The sequence below is a fragment of the Astatotilapia calliptera genome, chromosome 3 (genome assembly GCF_900246225.1).
Source record: "Astatotilapia calliptera chromosome 3, fAstCal1.2, whole genome shotgun sequence".
Lineage (NCBI taxonomy): Eukaryota > Metazoa > Chordata > Actinopteri > Cichliformes > Cichlidae > Astatotilapia > Astatotilapia calliptera.
The window spans coordinates 44,741,788-44,762,327 of NC_039304.1; the positions used below are offsets into that span (position 1 = coordinate 44,741,788).

The 20,540-nt window shown below is 41.6% G+C and overlaps 1 protein-coding gene across 1 annotated transcript; it reads right to left on the minus strand.

The window, feature by feature from the left end:
- Positions 1-9,227: 9,227 nt before the first annotated feature.
- LOC113010499 (zinc finger protein 665-like) lies at positions 9,228-20,237 on the minus strand. The gene is made up of 5 exons (XM_026149586.1): positions 19,960-20,237; positions 11,425-11,530; positions 10,281-10,976; positions 9,743-10,196; positions 9,228-9,499 (listed from the first exon to the last, which is right to left on the minus strand). The coding sequence occupies exons 2-5, from the start codon at positions 11,440-11,442 to the stop codon at positions 9,228-9,230; spliced, it is 1,440 nt and encodes a 479-aa protein (XP_026005371.1). The 5' UTR covers positions 11,443-11,530; positions 19,960-20,237.
- Positions 20,238-20,540: the final 303 nt, after the last annotated feature.

Genomic DNA, 20,540 nt, shown 5'->3' on the forward strand with positions numbered 1-20,540 from the left:
CCCGCCAACCACCCAAACATCAATAACGGGAACCTTATACAGCACTTCCCCATACCCGTCAAACTCCCCCAGGCACAAAGAAATTACGGAGTAAGTGCAATAAATATTTATATTGGAAAAGAAAATCGTGAGAGAATCGTGATCTCAATTCTAAGCAAAAAAATTGTGATTCTCATTTTATGCAAAATAGTGCAGCCCTGGCATCATTCTCATATTTTAGAGAAACATAATCTACTTAGTTTTAGGAGTTTTAATCATTTGTGTTTGTAGCAAGGGGAACTGCATTTACCTGTGTGTTCCGCCCGGAGTATTGAGAGTGTAACACCGGAAGGTGAGAAGCAGAGACTCATGACTGTTTATTAAGAGTTTAATAAAAGTTTACCTCGGAGGAGGGAAAGTTCAACCGAGCATCTTGTGAAGTTTATAGAGAGAACAAGATGAAACATGGTGGCAGCGGGGTCTAGAGTGATCCACACCGCGCTTTGAAGACAACAGTTTGAGCGGACGGTATCGACGCGTCCAGCTAGGCTAGTTAGCCTCGGAGGTGCTAACGGCTCAGGACAGCAGGTGAGACGCTGACGAGAAGAGCGCAGCGGCGTCTACGATGGATGGATTGAAGCCACCAGCACAGTGGAGTATGGATTCAGTGAACCTGTCTAAAGCGTGGAAAACATGGAAAAAAGAGTTTACCCTCTACACGGAACTAGCTCTGCCGGATGCTGAGGAAAAGGCGAGAGTGAAGCTGTTTTACTATCTGATCAGGGAACGGGGCAGGGAGCTCTGTGGAACGCTGATCGGAGCTGAGGCAAGGGTAACAGTAAGTGAGCTGATGAGAAAAATCGATGAACACTGTAATCCCAAAGTTAATGAGACTGTCGAGAGATACAGATTTTTTGCATGCAATCAGGCTCCAGGAGAAAATATTGATAAATATGTTACGGACCTGAGAATGCCGGCGAGCACCTGCAACTTTGAACAATTAAAAGACTCACTGATCAGAGACAGGATTGTCTGTGACACGAACAGCTCCAGTTGGAGGGAAAGGTTGCTCAGAGAAGAGAACCTCACATTAGACAGATGTCTAGATATTTGTAGAGCAATGGAGATTTCAAGAGAATGCAACAAAACAATAGCGGGACAGGCTGTAGAGGAACCGCATGCAGTAAAACAAAAAGAGAGAAAAAGACTGGATAAAGAGATATCATGCAGATTTTGTGGAAGAGCACATGAAAGACTCAAATCAAAATGCCCAGCATATGGAAAAAAATGCAAAAAATGTGGCAAAGAAAATCATTTTGCTATAGCATGCAGGAGTAAAAGCAGACAGAGTGAAAATGGAAAAAAGGTCCACACAGTGACGGAGCAGGACTCGGATTCCTGTGAGGACATAATGACTGTCACAGCTATGACACAGACTGCAGTAGAAGTGAACCACATCAGAGAATCAGACATGAAAAAACGAGAGCAGCTGTTTGCAGGCATGATGATTGGCAACAGCCTGGTCAAGTTTCAAGTTGACTGCAGTGGAACCTGCAACGTTATTCCCATCAACTTGTTGAACCCGAACATCAAAATGGAGTACACAGACAAGGTTCTTGTGATGTACAATAAGTCAAGGCTGTGTCCATTAGGAAAGTGTAAGGTCAAGCTGACAAACCCAAGAAAAAACAAAAAGTGTAAATGGTAAAAAATGGTAAATGGCCTGCATTTGTATAGCGCTTTTCTAGTCCCTAAGGACCCCAAAGCGCTTCACACTACATTCAGTCATTCACCCATTCACACACACATTCACACACTGGCGATGGCAAGCTACGTTGTAGCCACAGCTGCCCTGGGGGGCACTGACAGAGGCGAGGCTGCCGGACACTGGCGCCACCGGGCCCTCTGACCACCACCAGTAGGCAAACACGGGGCTAGTATCTTGCCCAAGGATATTTGGCATGCAGCCAGGAGGCAGCCTGGGATCGAACCACCGACCTTCTGATTAGTGGCTGACCTGCTCTGCCACCTGAGCTACAGCCACCCCACCTCTACTTGGGAGAACAGCTAGTGAAGCGATGAAGCTAATACAATAGGGGCGATCGTGGCTCAAGAGTTGGGCGTTCGCCTTGTAATCGGAAGGTTGCCGGTTCGAGCCCTGGCTTGGACAGTCTCGGTCGTTGTGTCCTTGGGCAAGACACTTCACCCGTTGCCTACTGGTGGTGGTCAGAGGGCCCGGTGGCGCCAGTGTCCGGCAGCCTCGCCTCTGTCAGTGCGCCCCAGGGTGGCTGTGGCTACAATGTAGCTTGCCATCACCAGTGTGTGAATGTGTGTGTGAATGGGTGGATGACTGGATATGTAAAGCGCTTTGGGGTCCTTAGGGACTAGTAAAGCGCTATATAAATACAGGCCATTTAATACAAGTTAAATATGATAACATCTGTGCTTTGGACAGCTCAGTGACAACAGCTCCATCAGAGAAAAACGCATGGTTGTTGGAAGAGATAAAGACTGAGTTTCAGGATGTGTTTACAGGAGATGGATGTTTGCAAGGTGAATATGAGCTGGAAATCGACACAACAGTGCAGCCCGTCAAACTGCCAAAACGCACAGTCCCAGTGTCGATGATGAAACCACTGAAAGAGGAACTGATGAGCCTTACAGAAAGACAAATAATAGCACCAGTGGATTGTAGTACTGATTGGATCAGTGGGATGGTGACAGTGCAGAAGCCAAATGGCAAACCCAGGATATGTATTGACCCAAGACCACTCAAAAAAGCTTTGAAGCGTAGTCACTTCCCGTTACCAACAATAGATGACATCTTGCCAGATGTGTCAAGAGCGAAAGTTTTCACAGTTTGTGATGTGAAACATGGCTTTTGGCATGTGAAGCTTACAGAAGAGTCAAGCCATCTCACGACATTCGCAACACCATTTGGTCGCTTTCGTTGGCTGAGAATGCCGATGGGGATCAGCCCAGCGCCAGAGGTCTTTCAGCGCAAACTGATGCAAGCGTTAGAGAACCTGCCAGGCACATACATCATTGCTGATGACATCCTGATCACTGGAAAAGGAGAGACGACTGAGTTGGCAGAAATGGATCATGACAGAAACCTGAGACTTTTCCTGGAACGCTGCAGAGAGAGAAACATCAAATTAAATGTGGAAAAACTCAAGCTTAGAAGACAGGAAGTACCATACATCGGACATCTACTCACAGCAGAAGGGCTGAGAGCTGACCCAGAGAAGGTACGGGCCATCACAGAGATGCCAGCACCAACTGACATAAAAGGGGTGCAGAGACTAGTTGGAATGGTCAACTATTTATCAAAGTTTTACAAGCATCTGTCAGACGACTGTGAGCCTCTCAGACAACTGACGCACAGAGACAGCCTATGGGAGTGGACAGACATGCAGGAAGATGCATTTAAAAGACTGAAAGAAAAACTAACACAAGTCCCAGTTTTGAAATATTACAGCCCTGAAGAAGAGCTGACGCTGCAGCGTGATGCCAGCGAGACAGAACTGGGAGCAGCTCTGACTCAACATTGGAAACCAGTGGCATTTGCAAGTCATGCACTGACGCTCACTGAAAGAGGTTATGCACAAATTGAAAAGGAATGTTTAGCTATTGTGTTTGGGATGGAGAAATTCCACCAATATACATATGGTCGTCTTGTGAGAGTGCAATCAGACCACAAGCCACTCGAGAACATTATTAAAAAGCCACTGTTACATGCACCTAAGAGACTGCAAAGGATGTTATTAAGGCTGCAAAAATATGATATAACCATAACATATGTTCCAGGCCGCGACATGCTACTTGCTGATACGCTGAGTAGAGCCTACCTGCAGGATAGCATCAAAAGCCAGACGGAGCTGGAGACAGAATGTGTCAACATGGTAGACTATGTACCTGTTTTAACAGAAAGCATGGACAGAATACGGGCAGGGACAAGAACCGACCACACACTACAAACGCTGATAAAAACAATACAAAAGGGGTGGCCGGCCTGTAAGAAAGATGTACCTGTTGAAATAACCCAGTTCCAATCTTTGCAGGATGAACTGAGCACACAGCATGGATTGGTCTTCAAGGGAGAGAGAGTGGTGATTCCAGAAGCACTGCAGGCAGATATAACACAGCGAATTCACTCAACACACATCGGCACAGAAGGGTGCCTCAGGAGAGCTAGAGACTGTGTCTACTGGCACGGTATGAACGACCACAACAAAAAGTACATCGCTTCACGTGACATATGTCGGTCTGTGGATGTAAAACAACAGAAAGAGACACTAAATCCATATTTGGCCTTATTGGACCACAGAAACACCCCACCACAAGGTTTAACTACCAGCCCTGCACAGAGACTGTTAAGCAGGAGGACGAGGACACTCCTCCCAATAGGAGACAGATTGTTGCAACCCAAAGTGACTGACAACAAGTTAGCACTGATGAAAAACAGAAAGAGACAAACAAAGTACTACAACAAGACAGCGAAGGACATGGACACATTAAACCCAGGAGACTTGGTGCGAGTCCAACCTTTTGAACCACACAACTTATGGACCAAAGCTAGAGTGTGTAACACTCTGGGAAACAGATCCTATGATGTGGAGTTGGACAACGGCAGAGTCCTCAGAAGAAATCGTCGCCATCTGAGGCGAGCTGTGGAGGTCAAAAAAGACATGTCAGCACATCTCCAGCCTGAGGGACAGAACATTACTGTGCCGACACAGAGCAAAGACAACACACAAAACAGCACTACCAGGTCAGGACGGGTAGTACAACAACCTGGATATCTGAAGGACTATGTATGCAGTGTGTGAGTTATATGTTGTGATTTGTTTACTGGTTAGAGAACAGAGCAAAACATCTGCGATAATATTTTGAGTTATGGCTTTGTGATCTGTTTACTTGTTTGGAAGGAAAGAAAAAAAATAAGGAAAAGAGAAACAAAATGGAAAAAATGACTAAAAGTAACACTAAAAAAAAGTAAGTGGAAGACAGAATTTTCATTTTTGAAGAAAATGGTGTCCAACAAAGAAATGTCATGTCTAAGTTTTGTTCCAGTTGCAAACTGAGTTCTCAACTTATGAATAGTTCATTGTCTTTGTAAAAGAAAAGGGATGTAGCAAGCGGAATTGCATTTACCTATGTGTTCCGCCCGGAGTCTTGAGAGTGTAACACCGGAAGGTGAGAAGCAGAGACTCATGACTGTTTATTAGTTTCACTAACACGGGTACACACTTAGCCTGTATTTTTGTAGGAACATTACATTCTGGCAACTTAAGCTCACCATCTGTAAACTTAACATGTGAAGCTCAAGATTAAAGAAAACAAACTGAAGCAAAATTAAGAGAAACTCTATATTTGTTTCTTTATCAGTACCTGTGAGAAGACTGTTCATACTGTGTTGTTCTCTCTGCAAAGTTTTCTATCAGTAAATCTCAGAGAGACAAAGTAAACATTTACCGTCAGGTCCCAAGCTACTGCTAAAGATACTGTTACTGTGCCACGTGCATATCTTTGGAAATAATGAATTAGGTGGCAAAATCTGAGAATTAAAATCAGTTAATTAACTAAAAAGATAGAAAACAAGTAGAAAACCAAATTGAAAGGAAATATGTGTCGGTGTGTCTCCTCCTGTGATAAACCTCCACATGTACCACTGAAAACAGTTAAATTAGTTTGAATCAGAAATCAGGGCTCAAACTACTTGTTCTGAGACCATTTCTTCATTTTTCACACCAAACTGTTTGTAGCTGTCGCATTGAAATGTAATTATTATGTGATTGCAATGTTCAAAATTTGGTGTTTAATCTGGATTCATGTTGTGTTGTCGCCACCTACTGGTGGGCCTGAGTGTGACGCTTTGTGGTGCGCATGCTTTGGGGTGATGCTCAATTAAGCGCACATGTCACCAGAGACTGAAGGCTCGAGCCAGAAAGAGAATGCTGGCTTGTGTAAAAGGTGGAAATATTGAAGATATGGACTACAATTGCTCATTAATGTTCAGTAGAAAGGCGCACACGGTATGTTGGTGCATTTACTTTGTGTGCATGTTTTATTTGAATTTTTGTTCTCCTGATGTAATATCCGTGTTTTTCATTGATCATTTCACCAGTTTTTCACGGTGTTTGCTGGTGAAAAGAAGATTAAAATACTGGCTGAACATCAGTTGGAGCATGGCCCTTCATTCTACTTCGAACATGAAAAACCTTCAGGAGCAGTTACACTGTTTAATAAGACAAACGTTACAGAGTTCATCAAATATAACTAATGCTTTAACATTATCAGGATTTCATAATACAAACTTCAAATCAACAGGAAAACAGCTGCAGAACATGTGGATCAAAATGAATTCATTAAAAAACAACATGTGGACTTCAAGGATACAGTAAATACACTAAAGTGAAAGGAGGAAAAAATGTGAAGGAATTTGAATTAAGTAAAAGTAGTCACCTGTGATCTTTAAAATGGCCCTGATGTGTGCTGCTGTTTTTAACTTTCAACATTTCTTTGCTGCCACTGTGAATATGAATGTGGTCTTTGCCTAATTAAATAAATGTTACACTGACTCACTGCTTCATGTTCTGGTACAAACTGGCATTATATGAAAGTACAGCCCAAAACCAGTTTAGCTTGAGTTTCTTTTTTCTGGACATAAAGTCACAGCAGGTGTTGTTTCAAAGCTGGTGGACAGATTTAGTTCATTTTGGAGGATTTAAGAGCAACTGCTGTGAAAATATTTGCAGTTTTGGGAGAAAATGATTTAAGATTAGATTTTACCTCAGCAAAAGATTAAATATGAAGGAAGAATTAAAATCCCTAAAAGGAAAAATAATAAACTTGATATACATATCTATACATGCCGCTTCCTAAATGTAACATTCAGGATTATTCACTGCAGCTCCAGAAATCAGAGCTACCTCATCAGATCCAAGTTTGGCATCAGCTGACACTCTTTACAGGAGATTCCATCTGAACTCTGTGGAGCCTGATCTCAAGGTTTTTAAGTCTGACCCTGAAACCAGAAGAGGATCTTTCTCTCTCTTCAGATTCATTGTGATCCAGTGTTAAGAAATATACTCTAAAACACTTCTTCAGTAAAGACTCAGAGAAGAAAAACACACAGAACTTCTTGCTAGCAAGGGCAGCCTCCAGCACTGAGGCTCGCACTGAGAAACTGCCCTGGTCTTTATTTATACTTCAGGGAGCGTTTGTTCCTTACATTGGAATGTGGAGGGGTGTGTGTGTGTGTGTGTGTGTGTGTGTGTGTGTGTGTGTGTGTGTGTGTGTGTGTGTGTGGGGTCAGAGTGTGGCCCCATAAACGACTTCCCTTAACCTGCTGGTCTGGTAAATTCAACAGTTCATCTATATGTAAAAAAGCACTTAAACTAAAACTGACATACTGTAGCAACGTTAATCCTACCGTAAAACAATAAGAGAAGGTACGACCTCTCTCATGCTCCTAGGATGTGGGGGTGAACACCAGAGATGGGCAGTAACGTTACTGTAATCTGATTACTTTTTTCGTGCGTGGAAGTACTGACCTTACTTTGAGTTTGATTCCATAAAAAGGGACAAAAACATTAGCGTCCATCGTGCGTGGGAAGAAAACTTCTTTTTACAGCGAAAAAAACCCCTAAAGTTCCAAGCAAGCACCAAGACGTAATGGGAAATTCACAGAGTAACTCGTGGATTCTTCAACTGACCGCGGCACACCTGCATCAGGGTAAACCTCCGCCTACCTCAGTCCTGCTTTACAGGTGAAAATAGAGCAACAGGACCGCTGAGTCTTTGACTTTATTTATTTTCTGCTGTTTTTTACTTGCATCTATTTGAAAGAGTGAGTGTAAACACAAAAAATATTTTATTTTATGTGCTGGAATGTGTAGAAAATAGGTTTAAATGTGAAACTAATTTATTCCAGTCAGAGAATGTTGCATATAATTAAATTTTTGCTTGATGCATAAAGTTAAAAGATTAAAAATGATAAAAAAAGTTAAAAAAAATGAGACTTTTCCATTTGATTACATTTTGTATGATGGATTATGTAGAAAAAGTAGAATTGGGCTGAAAGATCTATCGCTTCATCACCTCTTCAGGTTGAAAATCGTGTTTTTAAAAAGTAACTAAGTAATTAATTACTTTTGAAAATAAGTAATCAGTAAAGTAACGGGATTACTTTTTGGGGGGAAGTAATCAGTAATTAGTTACTGATTACTTTTTTCAAGTAACTTGACCAACACTGGTGAACACCCTAGAATGTTACAGACCTCCTAGGATGAGACATTCTTTCAATATGCCACCAACTATATACTTCTACACACAAATGATTATATGCAGCATTCTACCATATGCAAACTTGTATCATTGAAAGATTATACTGACTACTAAGCACAATTTTCCTATTAACATCCAGTGATTTCAGTCCTGCATGATCAGGCTGATGTTTGCACAGAGCAGATAATGAAGTGAAGGCTTTTGCACATTGGTAACAGTGAAACAGTTTATTTACAGTGTGGGATTGTTTGTGTTCGGAGTATGAACTGAGATTCCTGAAGCTTTTGTCACACTGGTCACAGCTGAAGTTCACTTCCATGTGTGTACGTTCATGTTTGTTACGATGACCTGATTGTGACCAGCTTTTGTCACAGTGTCTGCACTTGTATGGTGCCTCTCCTGTGTGGATTCCCTTATGCTTTTTCATTGAGCTCATTTCCAGTGGTGAAGGATGACCCACACTGGTCACAGATGTGCTTTTTGACCCCACTGTGGAAGAGTTCATGTATTTTAATGTACTTGGTGTGTGGAAGCCTCTCCCACATTCTTTGCAGTAGTTCATTTTGTCTCCAGTGTGGCTACGTTGATGTGTTTTTAGGTCCACAAAGATCACAGAGAAACTCTTTCCCACCACCACAGTGACGACAGGGTTGAGAAATGGATTCATGTGCTTTGCTCCACATCTAAACAAAGACATTGTAAGTTGGGGAATTCCTTCAACATTTTTATCCTGAACGTTGCCTGAAATAAAAAGCATCTCTGCCAACGTCCAATTACATTTTACTGTTTACATTACAACACTCAGCTTACTGAGTGAAAATTATTCTTCATTTTTCCAAACAGTTCATTCAGTATAACTCCATAAGTTTACTGATCAGACTTGTTCCAAACAATCAGGTTAAAATTACAAGACAAAAAAACTAAATACATACCTCACAGTAACTGCACTTGTAGAGTTACTTTCTTGTGTGGATCTGTTGGTGTTTATTCAGCTGAAGTGGAGCTTTAAAAGTCTTCTCACACAGGTCACATTTATATGGTCTCTCCTCAGTGTGGCTAATCATATGTCGTCGTAACTTTGCACCTGTTGCAAACAGTTTCCCACACTGATCACAGCAGTAAACATCATTTCCAGTGTGAATCCGTACGTGAATATTTCGGTACCGTATGTCGCTGAAACATTTTCCACAAAAGTCGCAGCTGTACGCCTTAATTCCAGAGTGGGTAACTAGATGCCTCTGTAAGTCGCTATTTAGAGCAAAAGCCTTACCACACAACTCACAGTTGTGTGCTTTAACTCCACTGTGGATGAGTTGGTGTTTTTTTAAGTGTGCAGCCTGGGCAAAAGACTTTCCACACAAGTCACAGCTGTAAGGTTTAACTCCAATGTGGATGACTTGGTGTCTTTTTAAGGTTTGCGCCAGGGTAAAAGACTTTCCACAAGACTCACAGCTGTAAGGTTTAACTCCACTATGGATGACTTGGTGTGTTTTTAGGCTTCGAGCCAGGGTAAAAGACTTTCCACACAAGTCACAACTGTACGCTTTAACTCCACTGTGGATGATTTGGTGAGTTTTTAAGTCTCCAGCCTGGGTAAAAGACTTCCCACACAGGTCACAACTGTAAGCTTTAACTCCACTGTGGATGACTTGATGAGTTTTTAAGTGTCCAGCCTGGGTAAAAGACTTTCCACACAAGTCACAACTGTAAGCTTTAACTCCACTGTGGATGACTTGGTGTTTTTTTAGGCTTTGAGCCAGGGTAAAAGACTTTCCACACAGGTCACAGTTGTACGCTTTAAATCCACTGTGGATGAGTTGGTGAGTTTTTAAGTGTCCAGCCAGGGTAAAAGACTTTCCACACAGGTCACAGTTGTATGCTTTAAATCCACTGTGGATGAGTTGGTGAGTTTTTAAGTCTCCAGCCTGGGTAAAAGATTTTCCACACAAGTAACAGCTGTAAGGTTTAACTCCACTGTGGATGACTTGGTGTTTTTTTAGGCTTTGAGCCAGGGTAAAAGACTTTCCACACAGGTCACAGTTGTACGCTTTAAATCCACTGTGGATGAGTTGGTGAGTTTTTAAGTGTCCAGCCAGGGTAAAAGACTTTCCACACAAGTCACAGCTGTACGGTTTAAATCCACTGTGGATGAGTTGGTGTGTTTTTAGGCTTTGAGCCAGGGTAAAAGATTTTCCACACAGGTCACAGTTGTACGCTTTAAATCCACTGTGGATGAGTTGGTGTGTTTTTAAGTTTCCAGCCTGGGTAAAAGACTTTCCACACAGGTCACAGCTGTATGCTTTAACTCCACTGTGGATGAGTTGGTGAGTTTTTAAGTGTCCAGCCTGGGTAAAAGACTTTCCACACAACTCACAGCTGTAAGGTCTAACTCCACTGTGGATGACTTGGTGTTTTTTTAGGCTTTGAGCCAGGGTAAAAGACTTTCCACACAGGTCACAGTTGTACGCTTTAAATCCACTGTGGATGAGTTGGTGTGTTTTTAAGTTTCCAGCCTGGGTAAAACACTTTCCACACAACTCACAGCTGTAAGGTTTAACTGCACTGTGGATGATTTGGTGTCGTTTTAAGTGTTCAGCCCGGGTAAAATCCTTCCCACACTCATCACAGCTGTAGGTTTTCTCTCCTTTTCTTCTGTGAGGTTTGTCGGCCTCCTGAGAGCGCTGACTTCTCGCTCCATGTTGGTCCTGCAGTGACAGAGATACAAACAGAGGCCGTGAGTGAAATGCAGTCGTGGAACAAACTGAAACTCCCTCCATTGGTGGAATTTAAAGTGAGAACAAACACATTGTTGGTGTGTTTCCACCACCTTATGGTGACAGTATCACATTACAATGATGTGCTACAATGAGAGTTGTAATGAAAATGAAATTATTGAAGAAATATTGACGAGTAGAGAAACTCTTTTACTTCAGAAAAAAGTTCAACTGATGATAATGTTGTTTCAATGTGTTTAGAGAAAATATGATCTTTTTATTTTCTTTTAACTTCTCTGGTTTTTGGTTCTGAATGTAGATTCTGTATATATGGAGGAGCCCAGGATGGAAAAGACAAAGCTGCTGTTAACGGGTTTTGAAAAACCGACCGGCTGTACACACAGTTTGAATAACAGTGTAACTGTGATGTTTTTCTCACCTTTTGTGTTGAAGTCATTGTTTCCTCTGTAGTGGCTGAGCTGAGTCCAAATGGCTGAAATTATTCCTCTGCTGCACCACCAGACTCTTCTCCTCCTGTTACTCAGCTGTATACATGTGTATATATTTTATTTTGACAGCTATATATATATATATATATATATATATATATATATATATATATAGGGTGCAACGATATTCGTATCGATCGATATTGTATCGATATTGAACCGTTCGATACAGTGCTTTCGGTTCAGTACGCATATGTATCGAACAATACAAAATTTGTAATTTATTTTATCAACTTTCCTTCTGACGATGCTGTCTGTGTTGAGCGCTCAGTGAATCTGCGTTCGACTATTCCGCCTAGGGTCAACAGTGCAGCCTAGGCGGAGTAGTCGAACGCAGATTCACTGAGCGCTCAACACAGACAGCATCGTCAGAAGGAAGAGCGCAGGGCAAGCTAGCGAGACAGAAGTTAAGCTCTCCTTGTAACATGGACCTCCTCCACCCTCATTCAGATCTGGCGTTTGGAATTATTTTGGTTTTCATGTGACGTATGACCCTGAAGGTAAGCGAGTCATGGACTAAAGTAAAACAGTATGTTGGATGCGCCATGCAATGCTCAATTACATGGGTGGGAACTAGTGTGTTAGCGCAGTTAGCTCGTTAACGTGTTGGCCGTCTAGCCCCATGCACGGGGCGATCGGCGGTAGCTCGTTAACGGAGATTTGCCGTGTTGTGGCGTTAAGGTCATTTCAACGAGATTAACCTGAAAGCACTAGTGGGAACACAACGAATATGACTGCACACTTACGCCGACATCATCCTAGTGCAAAGACAAGTGGAAGCAGAAAAAAAACAAGCAAGCATGCTACTAACTTTAGCCGAGTCATTTAGACAGCTGTTTAATATGCTGCTGAGAATATAGCCCAGAAGAAGCGTATAGTATAGCTTTTATTTTGGAAAGAGACATTTCTCTGTAATAAACTCTCTTTTCCAAAGATGAGTGATTCCTCAATCAGATACAGGGCTTGCAATATCGCTAGCCCAACGTCCCGGGGCTAGCGATTTTTTCAGTCGGGGTACCAAAATCTATCTCTGCCCTGCCCGTCGGGCTATTGTAGGAAGGAAAAATATATGTCAATGCTTTTGCATTCTTTCGGAAATGTAGCTGGGTAATTATGTCATTGGCATCGGTGAGCCACTGTCAATATGTGACATATTGAAATCGCGTTTGAATTTGCGCTTGTTTTTTTGCTTTCACTTTGCAATCGTGCGAACTGTGTATAGAGAGCGACAGCACTGATCTGTGAGTGATGATAATTTGCGCACCAATTCCTCTGACATCGTCTTATTAATTGGTAGCTTACTATGCAAACATGACAAGTGAAATCTCCCGCAGCTTAAACATGTGAGAGGTTGATCGCGCAGAGAATCGCTGAGCTTATGTGAGTGCGTGTGTAAAAGCAGCAGGATTTATATTTGACTACGATGACCTGGATGACTGAGAACCTTCACAGACAGATATATATTTTAGTTCTGCTGAGCCAAATAAGAGAGGTCAGGGTGAAGAAGTGACAGCCAAAGAAAAGCTTACCACAAAACGGAGAAGTTATGACAAATCAGACTATAAGGCAAAAAGAAAGTGCAGCTTTATGGTTTCATGGACAAAAGAATTTCTGTGGCTGCGATATGACAAGCTAAATAACCAGGGCTGCACATAAGTGGTCCGCAGGTGCGCATTCGCTGTCAAAATAAAAAACACGCACAAGGGTTAGGGTTAAATTTAAAAACTGTACTTTTGAGTTAAAATATATCTTTATAATTTTAATAAATGACAAATTAAAAATGCATGAACATTTTTTTGTATCGAAAAAATATCGAACCGTGACACCAAAGTATCGAACCGAACCGAACCGTGAATTTTGTGTATCGTTGCACCCCTAATAAATAAATAAATAAATATATATATATATATATATATATATATATATATATATATATATATATATACACACACACACACACACACACACACACACACACACACACACACACACACACACACACACAGAGTGCAGAATTATTAGGCAAATGAGTATTTTGTCCACATCATCCTCTTCATGCATGTTGTCTTACTCCAAGCTGTATAGGCTCGAAAGCCTACTACCAATTAAGCATATTAGGTGATGTGCATCTCTGTAATGAGAAGGGGTGTGGTCTAATGACATCAACACCCTATATCAGGTGTGCATAATTATTAGGCAACATCCTTTCCTTTGGCAAAATGGGTCAGAAGAAGGACTTGACAGGCTCAGAAAAGTCAAAAATAGTGCGATATCTTGCAGAGGGATGCAGCAGTCTCAAAACTGCAAAGCTTCTGAAGCGTGATCATCGAACAATCAAGTGTTTCAATCAAAATAGTCAACAGGGTCGCAAGAAGCGTGTGGAAAACTTTGGCCATATTTCAGAGCTGCAACATCACTGGAGTGCCCAAAAGCACAAGGTGTGCAATACTCAGAGACATGGCCAAGGTGAGAAAGGCTGAAAGACGACCACCACTGAACAAGACACACAAGCTGAAATGTCAAGACTGGGCCAAGAAATATCTCGAGACTGATTTTTCTAAGGTTTTATGGACTGATGAAATGAGAGTGAGTCTTGATGGGCCAGATGGATGGGCCCGTGGCTGGATTGGTAAAGGGCAGAGAGCTCCAGTCCGACTCAGACGCCAGCAAGGTGGAGGTGGAGTACTGGTTTGGGCTGGTATCATCAAAGATGAGCTTGTGGGCCTTTTCGGGTTGAGGATGGAGTCAAGCTCAACTCCCAGTCCTACTGCCAGTTTCTGGAAGACACCTTCTTCAAGCAGTGGTACAGGAAGAAGTCTGCATCCTTCAAGAAAAACATGATTTCCATGCAGGACAATGCTCCATCACGCGCGTCCAAGTACTCCACAGCGTGGCTGGCAAGAAAGGGTATAAAAGAAGAAAAACTAATGACATGGCCTCCTTGTTCACCTGATCTGAACCCCATTGAGAACCTGTGGTCCATCATCAAATGTGAGATTTACAAGGAGGGAAAACAGTACACCTCTCTGAACAGTGTCTGGGAGGCTGTAGTTGCTGCTGCAAACAATGTTGATGGTGAACAGATCAAAACACTGACAGAATCCATGGATGGCAGGCTTTTGAGTGTCCTTGCAAAGAAAGGTGGCTATATTGGTCGCTGATTTGTTTTTGTTTTGTTTTTGAATGTCAGAAATGTATATTTGTGAATGTGGAGATGTTATATTGGTTTCACTGGTAAAAATAAATATTTGAAATGGGTATATATTTGTTTTTTGTTAAGTTGCCTAATAATTATGCACAGTAATAGTCACCTGCACACATAGATATCCCCCTAAAATAGCTAAAACTAAAAACAAACTTAAAAACTACTTCCAAAACCATTCAGCTTTGATATTAATGAGTTTTTTGGGTTCATTGAGAACATGGTTGTTGTTCAATAATAAAATTATTCCTCAAAAATACAACTTGCCTAATAATTCTGCACTCCCTATACAGTGGGGCAAAAAAGTATTTAGTCAGCCACCGATTGTGCAAGTTCCCCCACCTAAAATGATGACAGAGGTCAGTAATTTGCACCAGAGGTACACTTCAACTGTGAGAGACAGAATGTGAAAAAAAAATCCATGAATCCACATGGTAGGATTTGTAAAGAATTTATTCGTAAATCAGGGTGGAAAATAAGTATTTGGTCAATAACAAAAATACAACTCAATACTTTGTAACATAACCTTTGTTGGCAATAACAGAGGTCAAACGTTTACTATAGGTCTTTACCAGGTTTGCACACACAGTAGCTGGTATTTTGGCCCATTCCTCCATGCAGATCTTCTCGAGAGCAGTGATGTTTTGGGGCTGTCGCCGAGCAACACGGACTTTCAACTCCCGCCACAGATTTTCTATGGGGTTGAGGTCTGGAGACTGGCTAGGCCACTCCAGGACTTTTAAATGCTTCTTACGGAGCCACTCCTTTGTTGCCCGGGCGGTGTGTTTTGGATCATTGTCATGTTGGAAGACCCAGCCTCGTTTCATCTTCAAAGTTCTCACTGATGGAAGGAGGTTTTGGCTCAAAATCTCACCATACATGGCCCCATTCATTCTGTCCTTAACACGGATCAGTCGTCCTGTCCCCTTGGCAGAAAAACAGCCCCATAGCATGATGTTTCCACCCCCATGCTTCACAGTAGGTATGGTGTTCTTGGGATGCAACTCAGTATTCTTCGTCCTCCAAACACGACGAGTTGAGTTTATACCAAAAAGTTCTACTTTGGTTTCATCTGACCACATGACATTCTCCCAATCCTCTGCTGCATCATCCATGTGCTCTCTGGCAAACTTCAGACGGGCCTGGACATGCACTGGCTTCAGCAGCGGAACACGTCTGGCACTGCGGGATTTGATTCCCTGCCATTGTAGTGTGTTACTGATGGTGACCTTTGTTACTTTGGTCCCAGCTCTCTGCAGGTCATTCACCAGGTCCCCCCGTGTGGTTCTGGGATCTTTGCTCACCGTTCTCATGATCATTTTGACCCCACGGGATGAGATCTTGCGTGGAGCCCCAGATCGTGGGAGATTATCAGTGGTCTTGTATGTCTTCCATTTTCTGATGATTGCTCCCACAGTTGATTTTTTCACACCAAGCTGCTTGCCTATTGTAGATTCACTCTTCCCAGTCTGGTGCAGGTCTACAATACTTTTCCTGGTGTCCTTCGAAAGCTCTTTGGTCTTGGCCGAATTTGGTCTTCTTTGGCGGAGTTTGGAGTCTGACTGTTTGAGGCTGTGGACAGGTGTCTTTTATACAGATGATGAGTTCAAACAGGTGCCATTCATACAGGTAACGAGTGGGGGACAGAAAAGCTTCTTACAGAAGACGTTACAGGTCTGTGAGAGCCAGAGATTGTCCATGTTTGAGGTGACCAAATACTTATTTTCCACCCTGATTTACGAATAAATTCTTTACAAATCCTACCATGTGAATTCATGGATTTTTTTTTTCACATTCTGTCTCTCACAGTTGAAGTGTACCTCTGGTGCAAATTACTGACCTCTGTCATCATTTTAAGTGGGGGAACTTGCACAATCGGTGGTTGACTAAATACTTTTTTGCCCCACTGTATATACACACATATATATCCATCCAACCAAAATCAAATTGATTACAGACATCAGATCCTTTCCATTGAAGGTTAAAGTTTGGTTAAAGGGAAATCAGAGATGTAGTCATTTTAACTAATGATTTTATTTTTATTCATTTTCTATTAATTGTAGTTGTATTTACGATGTATTTTGGCTTCATGAAAATGTATGTTTTATGGTAAAATGTATTTATTTTGATTGTAAGCCCAACAAGGGACAATTGTTGAAAATTAGCAATAGCTACAAATCAGTTTCATGTTTTGTACTTGGACTATGTCAAACTGCACTGTCTCTTTTAAATAAATAACTTCAAATTCAAATGTGTGAGGGAGACTTTACCATGACATACACCTGGTTACATGGGAATAAACCTATTATCTAATAGGACATTAGGGTTGTGTGAAATGTGTCTGGCTGGTGAATGAATGTTTGGGGAATTATTTGGCGGCTACATACAGTGGAACCTGTCAATAAGTATTGGTTTGATTTATCAGTTTAAGGAGAAGAGTATGCTTTGACAAGTCCTAAAATTCTTTACATTTGTTAGTATTTTCTTTTCTTTTCTTTACTTTTTTTTTTTTTGAGGAGTGCACTGAGAATTATGTTTGAGAATCTGTTCTCCTTTAAGCAGGCCTGCATGATTGGAACTAAAAGTGCTATACAACAGTGTTGCTGGAAAACAATCATCAAGTGAGCTTCTCCACATTACAATGGGCACTGGAGAACATCTATGTGGGACTCGATTAGATAGTAAGTCCTAAGTCCCTTGTCTAAAAGGATTCAGCAAGGTAATCCATTCTAAATTCTTCTTGATGCATGCTCAATCATCCAGGTAAGTAAATTTCAAAAAGTTGATTCTGTTCATCTGGACGTAGCGTTTTCAGTGGGAGAAACGCTTCGTCACTCATCCAAGTGACTTCTTCAGTCTCAGCTGACTGCAGGTTTCCCCAATCTTATAAACAGTAACTAGAACCACTGAAGGAACAATGGGCTGGGAGGTCAGTTCCTTCATCATAATTATGTAAATTCTCATGACCACTGATCAAAGACCAGTGATCAATAGCTATGAATACCATTCACAGAGAGTTGGAGAATGGCTGCAATCACAGCATTGTAAGATGGCGAAAGATGTCCCCTTAGGCCCCCTCCTCGATTCAGAGATGGTCTTTCCCTTCTCATGTAAATGGCCTCCTCGACTCCACACGCAAACCGGCGTTCCTCCCTGTCCAGGATGTGTACATCCTCATCAGTGAAAGAGTGTCCACTGGCCTGTAGGTGTTGTGGAGGCAGATTTTTCTTCTCATGTATTAATCACATATTTAATCACATCACATTAGTTAAAGTAATATCACTTTCTCACTTTCCTATAGTAAGAGCACTCCTGTCACCAGTTTGCATGCATGTGGAATGTTAACACAGTGAGGCCATTGTAATGGGAGACATTGAACACACAGTGCAACTCCTTCTCCTTATCAGGGATGTAAATCCTTAGGTGACGATCAAGCAGAAAACAAGGTCATAATAATTCTCTCTGTGAGGGAGGAGGTATAGGTAAGATTTTGGGTTCGTCACATTTCATTGAGGGATTTTTGATTGGCCTCAAACATGCCTGAAGCACCTAAAGAATGAGGTAGTTCTTCCAGTGTTTAATGTGATTGTTTTGGTTTCCCCAATCACTGATGTGGGCACAGTAAAGATAATTGTAAATTCCTTTGAGAGGGTTTACACTTTTTAAATGGGTCTATTGCCCTACAATAGTAAAGAGTACAGTACACTGCATAGATAGAGAGGAAAGATCTATCAGTCTGTTGTAAAATTTAGCTCAGAAGTGTTTGATATATGTTGGCTGTACATGGCCACATCTGGGTTTTACCCCAGACTTTGACGGCACTAACATTGAATTTAGTTTATGTTTGTGTTATTCATTTACCTATAGGTTTTAGTATAGCCACTGTCCTTTATGGAAAACATCTGGACATGGCAAAGATAAGATAAGATAACCTTTATTAGTCCCACACGTGGGAAAGCAAAAGGCACAAAGGAGTGTGTGTGTGATGTTTAGAATATTCAGAAACCTAAAGTATGTATCAGCAGCAGAATGGACCTGAAAATAAGTGCCCATGTTTGTTTCAGTTATATGAAGCTTTGAATATTGTGGATTAGTAGTACTGCTGCGTTTGTTGCATCGCATTGCTGTAATTGTTTATATGCTTTATATATTCTGAGGTAAGTTGATCTATAGTGTTACATCATATTCTATAATGATATGTGTTTGTATACTTTTTGCCCAGTTTGACCCATTTAGCAGAAGTCAGCCTGTTTAAGGCTCTGATATCTATTCTGTATGACTTAAAGCAGTTATGACATGGTATGATTTTCTCACCCAATAAAGGAATATTTAATATATCAGTCTACTCTTCATTTTATCAGAAACAGTCATGATAACATTTATCAAATGTGAAGCTAGTTTGCTGCGTCTTTTGCTGCTGGCTCAGTCAATTTGGTTGGAGACGTAAACACAGAGCTGACCCAACACAGCAGAATCGCTGAGCTCCGACAGTCCGTCTGCGGGCTGTAGGGTGAGAAAGCCGAGAAAGACAAAGAACTGAAGAAGCTTCTCGGATGAGAGGTGAGACGTCTTCAAGCAACTTATAGGAGTCCAGACGCTTTTCTTTGCAAGCTCCTTTGGCCGAAGAGACAAAGCTGATTCTGATGCGTCGGTGTGTGTTTACGTCTTTGCGTGGAATCCGTGTACCTGCTCTCACTTAATGTTTGGTGGATGTTGAAATAGTTTTGTGAGCTTTAATCTGAGAATCTGGCAAAACACAGTTATATTTAAAAGTCAATTCAGGATTTAATGATTCGATATCGCTTTATTCAAACTACTCACCTCCCTCTCTCCACCTGCACTTTCAACTGGACCACGGCCAATCAGAGAGGTCCCGCCCCTGACTATCTCTGATTGGTTTAGTCCACGATAGGGGCATAACGTGTGTCTGTTGTTGACCACACAGAGAGTTGCAGAGATTTTTTTTGTTGTGGTGGTGCGCCCAAAGATTTTTTTTAGTCGCACCATTGAAAAATTTGGTCGCATTAGCGACCAATTTGGTCGCACTCTAGAGCCCTGCCTGCACCCCATCCTTTTGTTCATACTCCAAGACTATTTTTCTATATGTATTCTTACCCCCTAGCAACCGCCATTTCATATTGTTGCAAGCAATCACAAACTCTACAGTCTGTCTAACTCCAGTGTATCCCAAGCAATCTATTATTCTGAACAGAGCTAAACTCAACATAAACGGAACCCACATTAAAGTTAGCTCGGTGCTTACCTTTAGATGAGCCCACAAACCGAGAGAAACTCCGTGATGAAGCTGGAAGTCTTAAGAAACACAGAGACGGAGCAGAGACCCACGTGGTTCACGCTGATCTCAGCTACGATCCAGGAGACAAGGGTGTGCAGATCGATGCAGACATCGATCCAAACGTTGGTAGTGGTATATGTTCCTGTAAGTTCACTACTTTACTCCCGTTTCATGAAAAAGCAGCTCTCTCTGCTCGACTCCTCTCCTGCACACACACTTTGCTCCGCCTCCTTTTCCGGCTCTGCTGTGATTTGTTTCTGCGCGGTCACGTGACCGAGCTTCACAAGGTTTTTTTTTTTATTAGTAATATAAACATACAAACAAAATGCACCATATATTACAGATTCAGAGAATAAACATTTCTTACATATTAGCAACTTTCATATATAGTGAAAATAAAATATAAAGATGGGGTCACATAATTTAACAAATTATTAACTCACTAAATCAAAATCTTCCATAAAGGAAACAAAAAAGCAGCCTTTTTCTTTTTAACTAAAGTCAAAGATTTAACCAACAGGTTTAAGTCGTTTTTCCAGTGAGCCAGT

Coding starts and splice junctions, on each gene's coding strand:
- LOC113010499 (XM_026149586.1), bottom strand. Junction 10,197..10,280: donor GTGGAAAGTCTTTTACCCTG/GCTCAAAGCCTA, acceptor TCTTTTACCCAG/GCTGGAGACTTAAAAACTCA. Junction 9,500..9,742: donor AACACACCAAGTCATCCATA/GTGGAGTTAAAC, acceptor AGAGGCATCTAG/TTACCCACTCTGGAATTAAG.